This window comes from Coptis chinensis, unplaced genomic scaffold, assembly GCF_015680905.1.
Source record: "Coptis chinensis isolate HL-2020 unplaced genomic scaffold, ASM1568090v1 utg8131_pilon_pilon, whole genome shotgun sequence".
Taxonomy (NCBI): Eukaryota; Viridiplantae; Streptophyta; class Magnoliopsida; order Ranunculales; family Ranunculaceae; genus Coptis; species Coptis chinensis.
Genome location: NW_028238185.1, coordinates 3,921 through 20,788, shown reverse-complemented (window position 1 = coordinate 20,788; position 16,868 = coordinate 3,921). Strand labels below are relative to the sequence as shown.

General features: G+C 35.8%; 1 protein-coding gene and 1 pseudogene across 2 annotated transcripts; both read left to right on the top strand.

Annotated features, from left to right (window-relative positions):
• Positions 1 to 1,456: 1,456 nt before the first annotated feature.
• On the top strand, positions 1,457 to 14,193 carry LOC147472753 (sodium/calcium exchanger NCL1-like). Its single transcript, XM_086588300.1, has 11 exons — positions 1,457 to 4,993; positions 5,420 to 5,605; positions 5,865 to 6,046; positions 6,392 to 6,538; positions 9,457 to 9,871; positions 10,695 to 10,883; positions 11,492 to 11,673; positions 11,937 to 12,058; positions 12,155 to 12,416; positions 12,493 to 12,795; positions 13,704 to 14,193. The coding sequence occupies exons 1-11, from the start codon at positions 4,618 to 4,620 to the stop codon at positions 13,950 to 13,952; spliced, it is 2,613 nt and encodes an 870-aa protein (XP_086444426.1). The 5' UTR covers positions 1,457 to 4,617; the 3' UTR covers positions 13,953 to 14,193.
• On the top strand, positions 6,556 to 7,917 carry LOC147472754 (sodium/calcium exchanger NCL2-like; annotated as a pseudogene). The gene is made up of 3 exons (XR_015210700.1): positions 6,556 to 6,855; positions 6,940 to 7,249; positions 7,373 to 7,917. The product of XR_015210700.1 is annotated as a sodium/calcium exchanger NCL2-like (transcript).
• Positions 14,194 to 16,868: the final 2,675 nt, after the last annotated feature.

Here is a 16,868-nt window from a genome sequence, read left to right as displayed (position 1 = left end):
AACTTTGGAAGTATATCACTGTTCATCAGTTCACTACTCTGACTTATAAAACCATCTAAATACTCTGTTGAACAAAGTTGGTTTTTCTTGTCTCATTCTTCACACGGTTCTGGATTGTTTGTTGGTTGTTAGGCATTTTGTCTTGCATCGTTTGCAACAATGGTCAAATTTCAGTTGCATTAGTAGGCCATAAGGTGCCCCATCAAATTCATTGTTTTAAAAATAGCCTAAGATCAGGGGCCTGATACGACCCAGCCCAACCCTACCCCAGTTTAAAAAAAAAGAAAAACTAAAAACTTATAAAGTTTTTGAGCCCCCCTCCTCTTTTCTGAATTCTGAAACCACCAAACCAGCGTGCTCTAACTTCTCTTCTTCTCTTTATTTGCACCGCACAATCCATTCTCCATACGTCTCAAGGTTAGAACATATCTAATGCCACGTTTTTTCCTTATTTATTTTAAATATTATTTCGAATGTTTTGGGCGGAACTGTTCGAGAAATGCCTCAAATATGTTTGACAAATTGCTTTCTTTTACATGATGTTTATTAGATAACCATGTATTAATTTAGTACGAGCAAGATGATCAGATTAACTTTGTGGGAGGTTACAATTACTAGAAATGAGATGACATGAGTTATATTCACATAAAATCTAGTATCTGAGTTTTCATCTTGTTTATGAATTCTAGTCAGGTCTGAAGGGGAAATAGTTTTCAAATAAGAATGGGCCGACAACCGAACATTTCATCTCAAAAAAAGCTTTACTGATTCAGAGCTTACAAACACTGAACGAAAACTCTATGACATGATCCGTAGCAAGGAAGATATGGGAATCTGGACAGGAGAGATGAAAAGGAAAACGAGACTCCAAGATCCTGAGTTTACCAAGGTCCTCCGATTCACTTGTAAAATTGAAAAAATAAAGCAGTTTGTTAATATAAAATATGTGAAAAAGAAAATTTTGAATATTAGCAGAATTTGAACGTCAAAGGATTTCTCTAGTTAGTTGATGTATGTATACGGAGGAGGGGAATTTTGACACAGATCTCATCCATGGTTTGAAAGTTTTCTATGCAAGAATTTGATTGTAAGAGAGAATGTTGCTACTAGCATAGTTGTTTGCTCATTTATTAATAAATCGGGTGTGGTTAATGTGAAGTGCTTTTCAAGGAACAAATTACTGAAATTTTATGGGTGTTTGGGAGGAGACCGAGATTGTGGAGGTAAAGAGTTCAGAGATAGGTGTGTTTGAAAAGTATTTCAGGAGGAAGTCCATCTTACAGATGTTCAAATAAAGAAAGGGATCCAAATTTTGGGGCAATGGCGATGTAATGGAGTGTAGTTTGTAAACATTTTGGATAAATGAATGCACACCTGATGGGATTATCTCCCCAATGACAGATTTTCTACTACATAAATGGTTGGATTTTTAAACCCCGTTAGGGGCCAAGAAGGTATCTCTATTATCATATTGAATCTTTGTTCAGTTCTCGATTTACCTTTTATATCGTTTCATTTGTCTACTTCATATTTAGTAATCTATTCTTTGTTTTTATGTGAAAAAAGAAATAGGGAATATTTGTCTTCTCTTTGGACACCAAATACACATTGTAAACTCAAAAATGTTGCATACTTCAAGATCGGTCTGGTGGGTGTTAATCGGATTGCTTTCCTTAAGAGAGATTTTTGTGGTATGCAGTTTAACAAGAACTTGATGACTGGATGATTACTGTCATTCAAACTCTTTATTGAGTGATCTGGAATATACACATAGGGTTGAAGGGACTTTGTTCACTGTCCATCCATGATACTTGAAGGGTCATGTGAATAGTATTGTAGGATAGACGTCATTATTGTAGTCTCCCCACTTCCTCAAATGGTGAGAGTGCTTTAGTCCACACTCCAAATGAAGAACTAGAGCAGAGACCAGATGCAGTTCTGGGCTATGTTTGCCCCTAACCACTGTTAAGAAAAAACTTGTCAAGGAAGAACCATTGGAGGGATTACAGTTTTAAGAATTTAGCAACTGGGTTGCGCCCAAAACTCACAAGAGATATTCAGATCTCTTTGCGCCCAGTGCCGTGCTTAAAAGGGTAGTTCCATACAAAGGGAAATTCACACAGAAGAACATGGAATCCTGTCTCCTTTTTTCCACCTATCCTGTTAGGAACTCTCATTTGTCAGTTTGTACAAGGATGATAAGGGTATAACGTAGTAGTAGAGGGGAAAATCTTGTATTGAATATCATTACCTTTTTACATACTTCTGAACATATAATAACTTGCAGCAAAACTGGTTCTGATCCATGAATCCATCCCAGGGAGGATAAAACCAACCGTACTAATGCCTTTTCCACTGCTTTGCAAACTTTCCACTGCTAAGGCTGATATGGGTCACTGGGAGCATTTTCCACTGCTAAGGCTGAGTCCAATGGCTCCCTAGCCTTTTAAAAGGAGTGTTAAAGTCAATAAAGTAGAGCTAAAGTCAACAAAATAGAGCTAAAGTCAACATATTTTACTCTCTATCATTATTTTTCTATGTATATATACAAAGGATTTTACTCTATCTCTATTTTACTCTCTATATAAGAGGAAATTAATGATAGAGAGTAAAATCTGTTGACTTTAGCTCTACTTTTAAAGGGATAGAGAGCCATTGGACTCGGCCTAAGTATGTACTTTGTTATTGGCATTGGGAATTTAATTTTTTATTCTATTTCTATTACATGGGAAATGTATGATTAGTTATTTTGTCAGCGCCCTTAATCGTTAGCGAATAGGTTTAGGAACACATAGTAGTCATTTAGTTCTTTACACATAAAAATACTCAAACAAAAAACATACAAAATAAGAAAACTCTGACGCTCAACTCGTATCTAAAATCTTGTTCAATCTTGTAAACTTTGACAACAAGCGCACATAACAATTTAAATTTGAAACAAAAAACATTAAAAAAATTACCCACGACAAGAAATTGCCGTGAAAATTAAGGTAATGCCCACAACAAGGAGTTGTTGCGAGATGGCAAATTCACGAAAGGTTGTTGTCATGGGTCTTTTTTTGTTTTAAATTATTTTTGATAGCCACCATAAAAAAAATCAGTTGCCGCGAGATGACTGTGTTCACCAAAATAAAGTATTTGCTTGTGTTAATTATCAAAACTTTTATTTATTAATTTAATCACAAATTTTTCTTATAGCTAGCGTATGAAAAAATTTGCCACGAGATAGCAAAACGATACTTTGATTGCACATTTTTTTTTTCATGATTTTGGTGTTGTTCTTGGAGTGTATAAAGAAGTTCTAAAGAATAAAATGAGGTATCCGATGTCGTGTGTTTAAAATTTGAAAAAAAAAAAAAAAAAAAAAAAAAAAAAAAAAAAATCCTCAACGACAACTCCCGGGATATGAGATCTCATGGCAACCCGATGCCGTGGATTGTGCAATCTCACAGTAACACAATGTCATAAAACTATCGGGCATGTAGGTGTAAAAAGACATATAAGAAATAACCATTATTGTTCTACCCTTTTAGCAAAAGAGGTGCCAAATAAATAAAGTGGGTGGTCAATACGGCGCTCATTTTGATAATCCAGATGAGAAAAATAATGCCGAAATATACGGGAACGAGTCCATGACACCATGACAGCTTGATTGGGATTTGGGACACAAGCAGTCTCGTATCCGTTAACATAATTTCATATCCATGGATGCACGTTTCATGCTCGTCATACTCAGATTATTAAAAGTGAATGTCAAACGTCCAATGAGTTAAATACCAATTCGAATCAGTTAACATCTGGTGCGATAATTTGGGTGGTATCATAGTTAACACTTATTAAAAGAGAACATTATTGATCTTCTTGCTGCAAAAATGGGGAGAAGGAGAGGGCTATTATGACTGGCAACATTTTGCTTGAAAGACGCATGGATAGCCTGAAAAAGAGCAGATTTTCAGATTACAACTTCTACTAGTCTACAAGTATTACTGAAAGCTTTGTAAACTTCTATCATTTACTCGAATTTATTTAGTACCACCCTTAGAAAAAATCCTCGTGTCGCGATCATTTGGATTGTTTCTTCATTTATTTTTCCACCGCATGTTATAGATTTCATATAATGCACGTGTCGAAAATGTAAACGCGTTATCAAGGTGAAAATAGTAGATATTCATGGAAAGCCATCTTCATGCCCAGCTGTGACAAGGTCTTAAGAATTGTATGTCATTTTGTCTGTTATTAAAATACGAAACTTCCAAGTAGAATATACGTGTATTTGATATGTACAACCCCAGGCCAATTTTGTACACTGCACGTTACAATATTAAAATGAACTCTTATACAAGTCAACTATCCATGATTTTGCCATTTGTGATTCTAAAAGCTCAATTTTGTTTTGTTGTAATTGGCCTGCTAACTAGTATTACAATACTCTAGATCAAATGATACTTCTGCTGTTGGAACTCTTCGAAGTTGAACATTCTCTTTTTTCCCATAGCAACCCAAATTGAACTTTTCTTTATTTCATCAAGTGTTTCCTCTTAGGTACTGTCATCATTATAAATAATCCTCACAACTATAAACCTGCACATACATTGTCTTCTTTCTGACTTTTGAGATATGGAGAAACTCTCATTTTTCATTTTGGTTCTCTTCTTAGTACTGAACATAGGGTTTAGTCGTTTTATCAATACAAACTCTACTTCTGAATTGGTTTCTGATGGCCTCAGCACTCATGTTGATCAAACCCCTTACCTCTCACTCAACCCCATAACTACACCTGTGACTTGTGAACCTTATTATGGATTCTTGCCTTGTGCACCAAATCTTTGGGGAGAGCTATTCCTCATTGTTGTATATGAGTTCCTGCTATACCTTGGCGACACATATATTACAAGTGGCAGCGAACTTCTTTTCAGGATTCTTGGACCAGGTATTTTTGGAGCAAGTGCTTTCCATATCCTTGGCGCACTTCCTGGGGCCACCATAGTTCTTGGTAAGATTTCATTCCGATACAACTTTTTTTCTTTGATATTTTTCGATGAATTGGTGTTTGAACACAATTGTTATATCTCTATAGTTACTATCTTCAACTCATTGTCCGTGCATCCAGCTCTTTGCATTGATAAAGTTGGTCCTATGGGTAACTTAAAGTTTCTTAACTGTGCAAACGTGTATTTTATCCTTCCTTCTTCAGTTTATTCTGAATTTCTTTTTTTATTTATTTTTCATAACTTTATATATATGGTCTGCAAAATCATTTAGGTTCGAATCTACTCACAGTGTTGACATATTTGACCGAACCAAATTGTTGCTTCGGAAGGTGGCCTAGGCTACTCTAGTTTGATCAGGATCAGGGATCAGTGTCCATTTCCAGAATAAATTAATCAATAACTGACTTAGTTACTTCTTTGTGTCTCAGCATCTGGAATTTCAGGAAGTACAGAAACGGCTCAAGCTCTGGTAGTGAGTGGAGTGGCTGCACTTGCTGGATCAACTGTGCTGCTGCTAACATTACTTTGGGGAACGTGTGTTGTTGTTGGCAAGGTTGATATCTCAAAGGAGCTCAGTTCATTGGACAAAGCTGCAAAACCATTAGACTTTATTGGTTCGTACATTTGTCTCCTTTCCTGAATATATTCAAAAACGTTAAAAACTTGTCTTATTATAGTTCAAAGATTAGTTGATACTATACTTGAGATATTATCAATTATTGTTCAGTAGCACTCTTTGGAAATATTGTTCAGCAGCATCAAGAGAAATGTACATAATGATCCTAGCAATATGCGATTAATTTGATTAGGATTTGTTCTGTGTCTCACATATTAAGTTAAAGTTGGTAATGTTGAAATTCCTTAACTTTTCAGGCTCTGGCGTTACTACTGATCCTGAAACTCGTTATACCGCAAGGATCATGCTTTTGTCAACCATCCCATTTATAATTGCCGAGTTACCACACGTCCTGGGTTCATCTTCTGGTCACTCTGTAGCAACTTTAATTGCTCTCGTAGTTTCCTTGTCATTCCTATGTATATACTGCGTCTATCAGGTATTCATTTTTATTCATGGGCACCAAACAGTTCTAAGTTTTCCTGATTCCTGTCATAAAGAGTACAAACTACGTACATACTATAGCGTAAAGTGGTTAGCTGGACCGCTCCTTTATTTATTTAATACCACTGAAATGGAAAATATCTAAGCATATATTGGGAGCATTCCGATGGTAAAGTCTGATTAGTTCGCATTCTAAATTGTTTCACTAATGTTTTTCGCACTTTGATCCACTTATAGAACATCAATCAAACAGGAAATTGTAATTTAGCGTTATTCTCGTGTACCATATGACCATATGATACTAACAACCGGTAACAAGAATTTCTTAATATTGGTGCAGGTCTTTCAACCATGGATTCAGAACAGAAGACTTGAATATATGATGCATAAGTTTGTTGACAACAATTTCTTAAAGAAATTCCTTACTGTTGATGGAGAACCTAATCTAGCAATTATAAGAGAGTCAGTTTCTTGGCTTGGTTACATATTATGAACTTGTATAGTCTGCTGTCCGTAACAAGTCTTCCCTACATCTTGCAGTATGTTTAAGAAGTTCGACCAGAATAACGATATGTGACAGCTGCTGAACTGAAAGGTTTGATGCTAGGGATCCAATTTCAGGAAGAAGGAGTGAATACGGAAAACTTTGCAGAGATGGTGTTCAATAAAATTAATTTTTCTGGCGATGGTCATGTTGATGAGGAGGAGTTTGTTAGAGTTATCTCAAAATGGCTCTCTGACAGTAGGAAATCAAGTAGTAAGAAAATTCGTCGCCAGTGGCACCTTCAGAATGACTCTTCTGAGGTAAATTACGTCATAGTATACATGTTATGTAGAAGTCTTTCAATTTTGTATGTGGTGATGACACTTTCATCATTTCATATGCAGGAAGCAGGGGAAGAACAACCCTTGTTGATGAACCAAGAGACTGAAAAAACTGACAGTGTAAAAGCGGTCGATAATTTATTTTGGTCATGCATTGAAGCTGCATCACTATTGTTGATAGGGATTTGTATTCTAGCTCTACTTTCAAGACCTCTAATAGTAGCAGTTGTTGGCTTCTCAAGCTGCGAATGTTCCTTCTATCTTCATCTCTTTTACCTTGGTGCCGCTAGCTGTTAACTACAGAACTGCACGTACAGCCATTACATTAATCCAGGAGCGGATAAAACAATCTGCTTCTTTAACACTTTCTGAGGTATGTTCCTCAAATCAAACAATTCACTATTGCAGAAAATAAAGTGACTTTATTTAAGATAAAATGAATATAAGATATGTTTGTTCTTTAATTTCTTGATATATTTATTAATTGTTTCTGCAGATTTACACAGCAGTTTTTATGAACCACATTATCGGCGTATCCATATTCTTAGGAATCATTTATGCCCGAGGTTTGACATGGAATTTCTCAGCTGAAGTGATCGTTGTTCTTATCGTTTGCATTGTCATGGGTCTATTTACGAGCTTCTGCAATACCTTTCCACTTTGGTCTTGTTTTATTGCTTATCTGTTATACCCGTTTTCTCTGATGCTGGTCTATGTCCTTACCTATATGTATGGATGGGCTTGAGACGTGAAATTGTAATTTGAGCGAAGTTAGTCGACAGAGAATGAAGAATGAGAAAAGGTGAGGGAGCAACAATCCTGTTAAGTGTTGTATAATGATCAAAATATCTCGAGATGTCTTGTTCTCTTGTTTCTTCATGTTACTTAACCCCCAGGCCAACTGGCCAAGTTGTGTATAATGTCGCACTGCATTCTTTTGATGTATATTTATTTTGTACACGTATTTATTTCTGTAGTTGTATTGGACAGACAAATTTATGACCGCTCCTGTTAATGAATGCTAATTAGTAATTTGCTTTGTAGTGTGAAATGGTATATTACATATTGTTTCATAAGGATTGTAGGAACAGCTTGGATATGTAGGAAAAACCGGATCGGCGCCTATCCCTTTTCGAAGAATCAATCTTGCAGTAAGATTATTTATACAGATGTGAAGATCTGTGTTGGTAAGCCTCCTCGCCAGTCAAGGACTTGAGGAGTGGTTCCACCACCAAAATCCTAACATAGAAGATGGAAACACACTAAGCCTTGCTACCTTCAATATATTTGCATATCTTTTTGTGAATTCTGCTGGCTGAACTGACATTTCATGCAATTCGTAGAGTCATCTTTGAGTTAAAATTTGCCAGGAAAGTTTCCAACTTTGCAAATCGAACAAGCACAGCATAGTCTTTTCTTGAAAAAAGACCCTAGTGAAAGTTCGATTGTTACATCACTTGGCTTGTATTTTATATTTGCATTTGGTCTCTGACAAGAGAAACGTAACAAACATAACACGTACAACCATAAAGACCGCGGTTTAGAATACTAATTTTTCTATATTTTCCAATGAAGTGCAGAAGTGGGCTATAATCACACTGGTTAAGAAGGAACTACTACGTACTAAAATTAATGAATAAACAGAGTCAAATGCAAGTATAAACATGCATCTATAGATTATTTGTTTGGTACATGTGAATAACTTTGTTTGTCTGATTTGTAATTATTAATGTTATAGTAAGTCTCTCTTCTCTTAGTTGGCGAAACACGCTGGATATAAACACAAGTGGGACCGTACTTCTCTATTTCACCTCGAATGATTTGAAGGTGAAACCTTTTCTAATCAAACTCTGATATCATGAAAATCAATCAGAGTATGATATTTCCCTTCAATATATCTGCTACAGGGCAAATATAGTGATAAGAGGTATATTACAGCTGAGATGTTGTTGCATAAATCTTGAGATATAGTTATAACTAAAACTGGATCTATTGACAGCTGTGATGACCTGGTCATGGTGAACAGGTCACTTAATGGTAGGAATTCTATCAGATTATACTGCCATTCAACCAAAATCAATGACCAGAACTTAAGGCACAGAGCCACATTTCAGCAAAAAAGAAAGAATACAGAAAAAATGTAGTACTACAAAAACTTATGAAGCAGAAAGTGTTAAACATCCATAAGTTTGTTTGGTACGTATGAACACAAGGCAAGCCCCACCATACTTGAGGTCTTGATATTCTACTAATTTTGAAGTTTCACCTATTATAGTCAAGAATCTTCAACCAACGAGAAATTACCTGGGAATTTCAGCAATTCAAAGCAACTTGGTAATTTAAAATAGAGGGAGCGTACAATGGCACATTCTATAACCACTAATAGTTATACCTTTGTTCTTATGTAGCAACCAGCCTCCTCATTACGTACAAGATACATCTTAGTGGCATTACATTAATGTGAATTGAATCTTGAGAAATGCTATATTTTATAATTCTTTGACGTCGAACTTTCTTAAACTTCTAAATTCCTAGTATTTAATGATCATGTTCTTCTTTATAAGTTCCACTGTCCTATAGAACTGCAGTGTCCAAAAATCCATCTTCTGTGCGGCTCAGAAGATGGAGAAATTCATTTCGTTCATTATGGTTCTTTTTCTAGTAATAGGCATGGGATCCAGTGATCTTGTCCAAAAAAAATTTTCTTCTGAATTGGTCTCTGATGGGCTTAATCATGTTAACCATTCTCCTAACAGCTTACTCAATCCCACAACTTCTTATGTGACTTGTGAACCATTATATGGAGTCTTGCCTTGTGCGAAGAATCTTTGGGGACAGCTTCTTCTTGTTCTTCTGTATAACTACCTGCTATACCTTGGGAACAATTATGTTGCAGTTGGAAGTGAAATAATTCTCAGCCAACTCGGACCAGGTATCGTTGGAGCCAGTGCATTCCGTATCCTTGGCGCACTTCCAGGCGCCACCCTAGCCTTTGGTGAGTTCAATTTCAACTTTTAATTTCCGATCTTAGTAGTCCTATTAACCATATATTCCGTAAATATTAAGAAAAACTGATATTTGTACTTAAGATCCTCAACACATTATACATAGTGTTCAGATGAACTGCCCGGAATATTTTTTTTTTCAATTGTTTCAGTATGAAATTTGTATTTATTCTTGGAACTCCACCAACAGGTAGTATCCCCTTGGTAACACTAGTATATTTAGTTTGTCTAGAGGTTATATTTCCAAGGAAATTGTGTTAATCATGTTGCACGCTCTGGGGTGCCAAACCTAGTTGGATGTCCAATCATGATATATAAATCTTCTGATACTGTACTGGATTTGTTGCACTGATCACGACATATAGCCTTAATTATTATCCTTTTTCTATCTGGACATGGCCAATTTAGAGTGTAATTATCTATATTTGTCTGTAACAACACTCAATTTTAAGGATAAATGGTCCAAGATAGTGACCTTTTTAAGAAGGCAGTAGTATGTGTTACAGAACCTCAGCAGTAACACCAGATTATCAAAAAGCAAAAAAAAAAAATCATCTTAAAAGACAAGGTACCTCTATATAATAAAGGTCGAGCAGTTTGATGCTAATTTATGAAGAATAATATTTAGTTGGATGTTATGGCGACTTCTGTGTTTTTTTACATGATAGCTCACTTCAGTCACAGACTATGGTTTTAATTAGCTCCCAAGGTCACGAATTTAGCCCAAGGCTTATCATTTCCTTAGCACTCAGCGTAATTTCCCATGTATGAATTGATTATTAATGACTGATTATGCTCTGTGTTGTTTTGTAGCATCTGGAGTTTTTGGAAGTAAAGAAACAGCTCAAGCTCAGGTGGTGAGTGGAGTACGCATATTTGTTGGATCAACTGTTCTGCTTTTATCATTACTATGGGGAATATGTATTGTTGCTGGAAGAGTGGATCTTTCAGTAACTCTGAAGTTATTCGATACCAAAGCTGAAAAATCGATGAAGTTTCTTGGTTTGTTTACTTCTTTTGCTCCCTAAATCTATTCAAGATTAGTATGATTAGTATTATCTTCTTTACGAGTGAATTTTTCAGTGAAGTTGTCCGCATTAGTAATTATCCTATGATCAGTCTCCAACTATTTCATAAATAGTGAGGGCTTTGCACAATGCTTCACAGTTCACATTTACTGACAATCACTGCAATAGTGAGAATGGCCAACGACTCACTCTGCATTTCTTGAAAAGTTCATGGTGCCTTAGCAATTTAGCATTAGATCATAAACTACCTTAACTACCCAAGGATAAAGGTTAGTGTTTCCTGTTTCTTTTATTTTCTCAAAACGTGACAACCAAAATGATTCTCCCTCTTATTGGTTTAGTTTAAAAGCATGCTGTCAGTAAGGGTTGGATATGTGTAACAATGTGTTTCCAAGGGGTTCTCTGTCTTTGCTGAAGATCATTTTCAAGACATAAATATTGGTGGTTTCAGTAAAATTTACTTCATCAAATGTATGCTATATAATTTTCGATGAAAGTTGGACTTGTAGAGAAAGACTAATATACATTACTAGTATAGATACTCTAAATATAATTTATTAAATTTCTCGTTTTCATTTCCAGGTTCTGGGCTTACTACTGACCTCGAGACTCGTTACTTCGCAAGGATCATGACGATGTCCACAATTCCGTTTATAATTGTGCAGTTATCTCATGTCTTTGGTACATCTTCTGGGGGACGGGTAGCGCAGCTAATTGCTCTAATCGTTTCCTTAACGTTCCTGTGTTTGTTCATCTTCTATCAGGTATTCCATTTCTTTGTGCGAGTTAAACATATCTAAGTATTTCCTGATTCATGTCAGATCAGGTTAGCTGCTTATTCTATCTATCAGCGGTAGAATGCTATCTGGTTTTCTACTTGCCATTGCCGATGTTGCTGCTAAGACAGTCAGAGTTTTACTTCACTTCTACGTGCAAAACACTAAAAACAGAACTTGAGTTGTATTTTAGCATTGTCTTCATAGTTTATCATGATAGTGATTAACAGTGTTCCGGAATACTGGTGTAGGTCTTCGAACCTGATATTCAGAACAGAGGTCTGGAATATGTGATGCACAAATTTGTTCAGAACAAATTACTTCAGAAACTAGTTAGCAATGATGGAGAACCAGATGTACCGAGTATAAAAAAGTATGTTTCTTGTCTAGCTTTGTGATTGACAGAAGTCGTGAAGTTCTAGATGTTGTATTGTTACCTGACCTGATCAATCTCCCTTACATAATATAGGCTATTTCAAACAATGGACCAGAACGGCGATGCGAATATAACATCTGATGAACTTAAAAGACTGATACTTGGGATTCAGTTTGTATTTGTAATGGAGGAAGATTTTGTGGAACTGGTACTGAATGAAATTGATGCTTCTGGTGACGGTCAGATTCATGAGAAGGAGTTTGTTGAAGGAATCTCAAAATGGCTTATTGATAGTAAGAAATTGAAGGATACGAAATTTAAACAACGGCAGAAGCTTTGTTATGATTCTTCTAAGGTAAAGTATCATTGTCTACATCTCGTATAGAAGTTCTTCACATTTCTGTGTGACAATTTCAGTATTACATCTGTAGGAAACAGGAACTGGCCAGAATCTGTTGAGCAACCAAGAGAATCAAAATGCACATTTTGTCAAGAATATTTTTTGGAAGTACCTTAAAGCTGCATCCCTGTTGTTGTTAGGTACTTCCATTATAGCTGTATTTTCAACACCTCTAATAAAATCTGTTGTTGGCTTCTCGAGTGCTGCAAACATTCCTTCCATGTTCATCTCCTATACTATGGTGCCAATAGCTGTCAACTACAGAAGGGCGATTTCAGCCATTACATCCATACGGCAGAAAAAACAAAAATCTGCTTCTTTAACACTTTCAGAGGTATATATGTTCCTCAATACCAAACTTTTTTCTAGATTACAGAAGTTATTTTCGCTGATTCAGTACTTAGTTTGATGTGCTAATTCTTTTGAAAATTCGCTAATATTTGAACTTTAAAGTTACGGTTTTCTAGTTTAACACTCCCCGCCCCCTAAGACCACGGCAAATCCAAGTTGAATGTGTTCTTCCCTATGAAAAGAAGAAGGGCACTGAGGTCTTTTCAGCGGGAAGAATACAGTCAACTTGGGTTGATTTGGATCTGCCGTGGTCTTGGGGTTGGGGTAAGCCTATAGATGAAACTTTGGGGGCGAGGGGCAAAGCTAATTAGTCTAAGTTATGGGGGTGTAAAACTAGAAAACTGTTAAAGTTATTGTTGCAACTATGTGTTAGTAGTAATTTCTAACATATATACAGGTTTTTTTCTTATATTCTCACTTCATTCATACCAAGGCCCAAAATATCACCGATATATTGCCGATATATTTTGGTAAATTGGTACACCGATATCGATATTTTTGATATATATCCACCGAATATTGAATCTTTTTTTTTCGATATATATCGGAATTTTTGATATAAAACTTTATATTGCCGATATAATTGATATATCTGATATTTACGATATATATTGGTTGACTTTTTGACCATTTTTTAATATAAATATGATATTTTCAATATATTTCTGATATTTCCGATATTTTAAATAGTTTGGACTGGTCACCAAAAAAATCCGATATATCCGATATATATCAGTTTTTGGGTACACCAATATATTCATCGATATCGATATTTTGGGCCTTGATTCATACTATCTGAAATGTTTTTTTGGTAAACTAATGGAAACTTTGGTACTGATTATCATTAACCTAGGGAATTTAAATTACTTTTTCTTTCTGTTATTTTTGCAGATTTACGCTGCGGTTTTTATGAACAACATTATTGGCATGTCCGTGTTCTTAGGAATCGTTTACGCACGAGGCTTAGATTGGGACTTCTCAGCTGAGGTGCTTGTTGTGCTTATTATTTGCCTCGGGATGGGTCTATTTACAAGCTTCTGCAAAACTTTTCCCCTTTGGACGTGTTTTGTTGCGTGTCTACTATACTTTTTTTCGCTGATGCTGCTTTATGTTCTTACCTATATTTATCATTGGGCTTAAAGCTTGAAAGCCTAGTCTCACAATCTCATGTCACATTTTAGAGTTTATTTCTAAGATTGTATAGTATCGGCAGAGTAGTTTTTTGTATGAATATTAGATAGTGATTGGCTATCCATATCGGGTTTTAAGAATTACAGGTTGTATATGAGAAAGAGTTTGGGATCGCGGACAAGCTTCACTATAAAAAAGTTTGAACAGCTTGGCTATGAATTATACATTTGAAGTGAGTTTTGATGTAGTAGTTATCGTATTTTAACTTTTTGACCTTTTTTTTGGTAACCAAACTAATATTATTAATCACACCAAACGGTATTTACAAACACCACTAGTGTCCATACTAAATATATTACATAGAAATTAACAGGAAGAAAGGGGTAGTCTTCATTATGAAGTTTTTTTTTCCCCCCAAAAGCATCCAGTGGGGAGGGGGTTTAGCAAACCCCTACCAGTTTATTAATCATAAAAAGAACGGACGTAGCAAGCCTTACCCCATTACAAATAACGCCTTTATAAACGCTATAAAATGAATAACAAACATTATACACAATCAACTCATACTCTCAGTTTACCGATACCTGACTTGTTGAGCATATAACACCCTCTAACATCTCTGGGTAGACGATAAGGATTAGAAAAAATATCGTGACAATCCGAACTTGTAGCAAGCTTAGCTAAAGCATTTGCAACACAATTACCCTCTCTGAACACATGAATAAATGAAGCATTTAAATAGTTTGTCATTTGAAGAACCTGTAACTATAGTCTTCATTGTGAAGTTGATGAGAAGATAATCAGTCTGTTTGTTGAGCTTGTGTCGATACCATTCTTGCAAGACAATTTGCCCCAGGGTTGCACTCACGATAACAATGCTGGATCAAAGTTTGTAGAATCTCACTTATCAAATTCCATATATCTTCCACAATTTCTTTAATCTCCCATGGAACTTGGCTACTTGGATGATTAAGAAGATAAAATAGGGAACTGAAGTCTGTTTCAACCACTATTGGAGCAATTCTAAGTTGTGAAGCTAAGTGCAGGGCTATCCAAATAGCAATAGTTTCAGCCATCAAAGATGTCTAGCCATTCTTGAAGGGGTGGAGTTTGATGTGCAAATTTTTTTTTGGAGAAGACTATGAATAGAGTCGGACTCTATTGGCACAATTCATGAATTTGGATGCTCACAACTTCCATGGTGGATGCAACAAAGATGGGAGAGATGTAAGGAAGGTCTTGATTATTGCAGCTTAACTCCAACTTAGAGGGAAGCCAACTTTGCAGCAAATCAAGTGGCCAAATATGCAGTGGAATTACAGAATACTGAACAAGTACTAAACCCCATGGATCACCAAATGGGATGTCCCTCACCAACCATACTTTAGATTTGAATAACATCATGTAACACTGCGCGCTATTTTTAGCAGGCTATAAGTCCGCCTTGTACTTTGTACACTTTCGTTTTACTCTTAATACAATATATTTGCTTACTTAGAAGAAGAAGAAGAAGAAGAGAAGTACAAACCTTGCACAAATGAAAGAACCATCATCCTTCCGGAATAAACAACCAGTTTCACTAGGACCACCCATTTGTATTTATATTTGTCCATCCGTGCTTTGGAAAACTCCAAAATATTAGAAGAAGAGTTCTTGAGTGAACTTGATTCATTGAAGATATAGTCCAATTGAGAACATTCGATACAAGTGCATTAATAGAACGGAGAGTACGACTTTTATCAGGTTGACGACTATCAAATAACCAACTTTCATTTCGACAATTCCATATAAACCATAAAGAGGCTCCAAACCGGATGATATAATAATTTGTTTGGTGTCTACTTAAAACTACAAGAGAGACGCATGACATTAAACACCGAGAAAGATTGGGCTTGAATATTTACCAAGGCATGTAGATGTTGTTGAAGCCAAGTAGCACGTGCAAAAGGGCATTCAAAGAAGATATGGTACTGAAAATCAACACTAGTGTTGCACATCGAACATGAGCTACCCACTACAAATCCCTTGGATGCAAGTAACTCGGAGTAGGAACAAGTCCTTGAAAACATTGTCATAGACATAATCTAATTTTGAAGGGAACTTTTATTGTCCAAATCATCTTCGGCTAACGGAAATTCATTTATGTCACCATTCTTGAGCTGCCAAAGTAGATCATATGCCCGAGCTAAAACTATGTTGCATTAGTTTCTGATTTCCAATTGTTACCTTGGTATAAAATCCAAAGCACATTATATGGTAGCTAAGAATGATCTTCGATAGGAGAAATCCAAATTGAAGGCAAATGTGGTATCCGTTCGCACATGATTGATATAAATTATTTGGAAGACAATTGAATCATAAAGAGGATAGTGCCAAATTATTTAAGTTACTTCGACAACCTAAAATACACAAATGCAAAAGCAATAATTAACCCTTTACTCTAAGATCTACATCAAGTCTCCCTGGTGAAGGGAGCTATGGCCTATTTCACCAAGAATCATATGCGTGTACATAACTAAATCGTTTCGGACTTCGGAGATACAACTAAGAGTTCTAATTTTTCCTTTACCAATTTTTTTTTGATGTGTTGGATATTTAGATTTCATCACAGTTTTTTGGCTTTTCAAATTGTTGGAATTTCAAAAAATATATAAAAACCACAAAATATTGTCCAATAGATATAGTCATACCCCTCGTGCCCCTGCACCATTAAGTCCTTAAGTTCATAGCAATTCATCTTGGCAATTTACCTGCAGAATGAAATGTAGGTAGTGTTAATGTATCATACTACATTCATACCATCCAATAAACAAGGAGTTCAGCGTGTGTTACGTGTATTTTCTCTCAAAATTGTGTCAAACCGCCGATACTCAGATTGTCATTTTTTGACATTTTCATTTTGAGTCTCCAAAATATATAATGGAT

What these genes read in the sequence shown, in the direction of transcription:
- LOC147472753 (XM_086588300.1), top strand. Translation starts at nt 4,618, where the DNA reads ATGGAGAAACTCTCATTTTTCATTTTGGTTCTCTTCTTAGTACTGAAC. An exon ending in AGGCGCCACCCTAGCCTTTG is followed by an intron (nt 9,872 to 10,694) that starts GTGAGTTCAATT and finishes GTTGTTTTGTAG; the next exon opens with CATCTGGAGTTTTTGGAAGT. An exon ending in GTTTGTTCATCTTCTATCAG is followed by an intron (nt 11,674 to 11,936) that starts GTATTCCATTTC and finishes ATACTGGTGTAG; the next exon opens with GTCTTCGAACCTGATATTCA.